The sequence below is a fragment of the Squalius cephalus genome (assembly GCF_949319135.1).
Source record: "Squalius cephalus genome assembly, chromosome: 2".
Taxonomy (NCBI): Eukaryota; Metazoa; Chordata; class Actinopteri; order Cypriniformes; family Leuciscidae; genus Squalius; species Squalius cephalus.
Window position 1 is genome coordinate 32,374,718 of NC_137123.1, and position 4,316 is coordinate 32,379,033.

The following is a 4,316-nucleotide window of genomic DNA, read 5'->3' on the forward strand; positions in this document are numbered from 1 at the left end:
AGCCGTGTAAGATTAATAAGGGAATTAAGATCAATATAACTCAAAGGGGATTGAATTACTTTGAACCGAATTAATATGCAAATTATTCAGAATTAATATTTAACACTTTATCAACTATACGTCCACCGATAAGTTGAGGTTAGGGTATTTTATCAATTCTGGACAGAATATTATCCCGTGGCCTACGGTAATAATATCATAAAATTATGATAACTGATTATGAGCAAGGTAACAAAATCTACAGTTTAACCCTTTAAGACCTAAGGGTATTTTTACATTTATTTTTCCGTCTGGTTTTATTTACTAAAAAAGCTTGTAAAACATCAACCCTGTTGTGCACAGACAATTGACACACCTCTTTTTTTTCAAGACAAATAGCACTGTCAGCATATTTGTGTTGCATTGATGTCACCTGAATGTAAAATAAGTTATGGGACCATAAAGACAAATGAAAAAATAAAACGAAAATTTAATCACTCAAATATTTATTGAAATCACACACAAATAAATAAAAGCTATGCATATTTCCTCTGGAAAACAGTTTGTTCATGTCTTTGGATTCCTGGAACTCAGGAATAAACATGAGAACTTATACAGAACCAAAACTATTTACATTTTTCCAAAAAAAGTCCAGGCGTTTTTGGCCTGATAATTACTGGTGCCAAGCCTCAAAACAGTTCCTATCAGCAATCACACAGAGGGCCACATCACAGGCTTTGCATTTCCAGGGGGTGGCCTGTTTGACCTGCCTTGTCTGCTTGCAGTTCACACATTGCCTTCTACCATAGGAGGCCTTCTTGCTGGTTTCAGTTTGGTCTGATGTTGGCACAGGTACATGGTCACTTTGTTGCTGGGTGGGGGGAACAGCAACTGTAACACCACAGAGTTGGGCTGTCAGCTCCTCCAGAAAAGCCCTGTGGGTCATGGGCTGTTGCTGCTTTTCTGCACAAACTTCCTTGTGAAGTAAGTAGCTGTTGGTCGCAGCAATGTCCAAAAAATGGTAAAACAATGTCCTGTACCATCTCATTGTTTTTTGGTGAACTGAGTAGTATTGGATGAGTTGATCAGAAAGATCAACACCTCCCATATTCTTGTTGTACTCAGTGACAGGGGTTGGGCATGGAATAGATTTGGTGTTCCAGCCTCCATCCTGAGTTCTTACCCTTCTCTGAACTGTGTTGCCAGAGAAGGCCGGGTGAATTGTGGAGCAGACAGAGACTTCCCGAGTGTCCATCCACTTTACAAAAACCAGAGGGCCGTCACGGATCCACCTGATGGTGCCCCTAGGATCCTTTTTGGTCATGGCATTTGTGGTTGTGCGGGGGCATCCTCGTCTGTTGTCCCTGTAGGTGCCACATGCTCCAAAGTTCATGCTGTAGAGATCCATGAATAGCTTTGGACTTGTGTAGAAGTTGTCTACATACACATTGTAGCCACTCCCTAGGGATGATTTTTTCATGAGGGACATAACCGAGTCGTATGCCAGTCCTACACCAGAAGCAAACACAGACTTCCCAGTGTATACAGCAAAGTCTAAAGTGTACCCAATGCTGCTGTCTGCCAGCACAAAAAGTTTGAAGCCCCACTTAGTTGGCTTCGCCTTCATATATTGCGTCATGCCAGTGTGAGCCTTTGTTGCCACCATCCTCTCGTCCACTGAAAGGTTCTGCCGTGGGTGATAAAATGCTCTGCACGCATGTTTGATGTCATCTAAAAGGGGCTTCAGACGAAACAGCCGGTCATAAGCTGGTGTCCCTCTCTTCCGGTCGTTGTGGACATCTTCATCAGGGTCGCTCATGTGGATGTTCCAGGAAATGACCTGATACCTGTCACGTGTCATCACTGAGTGGGGAAACTGTTGGCTGAAAATGGCATTTGTCCTCCAGTAGTCTCGGATATTTGTCAGTCTCACCAGTGCAAAAAAGAAAGTTAGTCCTAAATATTTGAAAAATTCTTCAACAGTGAAGTTTGTCCAGGAATATTTTTTGCCACTGGCAATGTTTTTTGCAGCATTTGTGTTTGTGTTCTTACACAAAGTGGTTGCAGCACTGTCACTGACAAAAAGTTTGAAAAGGTCCAATGGTGTGTATATGGATGTGGGGCTGAGCTGATGTCCTGGCTTTCTTGTTGGGACGAACCTTTTGGGCACTGGAGGGATGTCTGGCTGACTCTCACTGTTCCATGATGGAGTTGGGGCTGCTGGCTGTGGTGATCTAGATCTCGACCTAGTGGATTCAGGACTCTGTCGACCCCTCAAGCTGCCGGATCTGGATCTTGACCGCACTCTCCCTCGTGACTGCGCTCTCCCTCGTGACCGTGACTGCAGCCGTCCATGACCTATTCCTGGAAGCTGCTGGGGTGCTGCAGCAGAAGTGGAAGGCTGGGATGCTGCAGCAGAAGTGGAAGGCTGGGATGCTGCAGCAGAAGTGGAAGGCTGGGATGCTGCAGCAGAAGTGGAAGGCTGGGATGCTGCAGCAGAAGTGGAAGGCTGGGATGCTGCAGCAGAAGTGAAAGGGCCCTCCACAGCGGAAGAATGGGAGCTTTCCTGTCTGGCTTGGATGGGTGGGCTGGTGTCTTCTTCATTATCACGACTGTAAAATAAATAAATAAATAAATAAATGAAGCAAAATATTAGATCATACATATCAGATCAATGAGTGTTTTTGTATTTTATTTCTCACATAAGATAATGGCTGAGATTGCTACTGTACCCTCAACCCACCACAGCTAAAAGGTGAGCAGTGTTGAAAGCCCTAACGTTACCCCCACTACAACATCCTTGAGACATTCTCTCCACAGCTAAAAGGTGTGACCTACAATATCCTTTGTGTGTATCTCTAGGTAAACTCACTAAACCTCAGACAAAAAAATGTCTGAGACAAAGTGTAACCCATACACAAAAGAAATACATTTGAAATATATTTTCAGAATATATTTTGGAATATATGCAAATATTTGAAATTGGCCCAATAAATATATTTCATACTTATATTTCATATATTTTTGTTATATTTCAGAATATATTTCAATGTATTTTTTTCTGTATGGGTCCCCAAAAGTGTCAAAAATATATGTGGCATATATTCCAAATACATTGAAATATATTCTGAAATATAACAAAAATATATGAAATATAAGTATGAAATATATTTATTGGGCCAATTTCACATATATTTCTTTTGTGTATGGGAATCCACAACTCTTACTACTCTGTAACCAACAGAAAAACAAAATACTACGTTTACAGAATTTATTTTTACATATTTAGAAAATGCTACTGTGCACATTTCTATTTTATCATATTACTTTTTTTATTTTTATACTTTTACAGTAAATAAATAAATGGCACTTACTCTTCAGCGGGGTCTAGACCATCCTGGTAATCTAGTTCCTCATCTGTCAAAAAGCTCTCTTCTCCTGAATATTCATCATCCTGCATGGCATCAAAAAAGGCCAGCGCTTGATTTGCGTCCATATATCTCCGACGATCCATTGTTCTCCGTGTTTCTCTGTGTATCCTCAAACTCTCTCCTCAAAACTACTCAAAACTGCCGCGCATCTCTCTCAGAGTTTACCTCAGAGTTTACCTCAGAGTTTACCTCAGAGAGAGATGCGCGGCAGTTTTGAGTGGAGAGAGAGAGAGTCTCTCAAAACTGCCGCGCGTCTCTCTCTCTCCTCTCAAAACTGCCGCGCGTCTCTCTCTCTCCACAATAACAGAGACGGAACAGCCTGTCATTGGTCAAACCCTCACGCAAAGCATCATGGGATATCCAAAATGGCAGCTTGCATCGAGCTAGCAGCAAAAATGACGGAAAATGTATAAATTATGGACATCAAGTGGATAAATCTTGGATGTAAGCGTTTGGATTTTTGCTGAACAACTCCGAAAAGAGACACATGTTCTAGGCTGGATAGAAAACCTTCTGTAAAGGCTACAAAGACACCAAAGACACCCCCGTGATGGCTAGATTGTTAGCTTTCTGCTGGAAAAAACGGTAAGAAAATCGATAAAACTTTCATTAAATAATATAAATATTTATCGGAGGTGCCGTGCGACGTCGTGGACGATGCCGTCGGGCTCTGAGGGTTAAGGCAGTAACTTGTAAGCACACAGCACAAGACGCTTGTATGTAAAATCAACCAAGACTTTATTGAACTACTCTAATACACACAAACTAAACTAACGAAAAACACACAAACATTTATTCAAACAGTGACAGAGAAAAGTGATGTTATTAACGGAGGGTGAATGGAGTCCCAATGTCTAGCGTTAGACACTATTTCTTGACCGCAACCTGGAAGAATCAATCTACTAG

General features: G+C 41.7%; 1 protein-coding gene across 1 annotated transcript; it reads right to left on the bottom strand.

The window, feature by feature from the left end:
* Nucleotides 1-267: 267 nt before the first annotated feature.
* On the bottom strand, nt 268-3,523 carry LOC307151633 (piggyBac transposable element-derived protein 4-like). The gene is made up of 2 exons (XM_079859748.1): nt 3,354-3,523; nt 268-2,591 (listed from the first exon to the last, which is right to left on the bottom strand). Exons 1-2 carry the CDS (start codon nt 3,491-3,493, stop codon nt 653-655), a joined length of 2,079 nt encoding a protein of 692 aa, XP_079715874.1. The 5' UTR covers nt 3,494-3,523; the 3' UTR covers nt 268-652.
* Between the last annotated feature and the right edge of the window lie 793 nt (nt 3,524-4,316).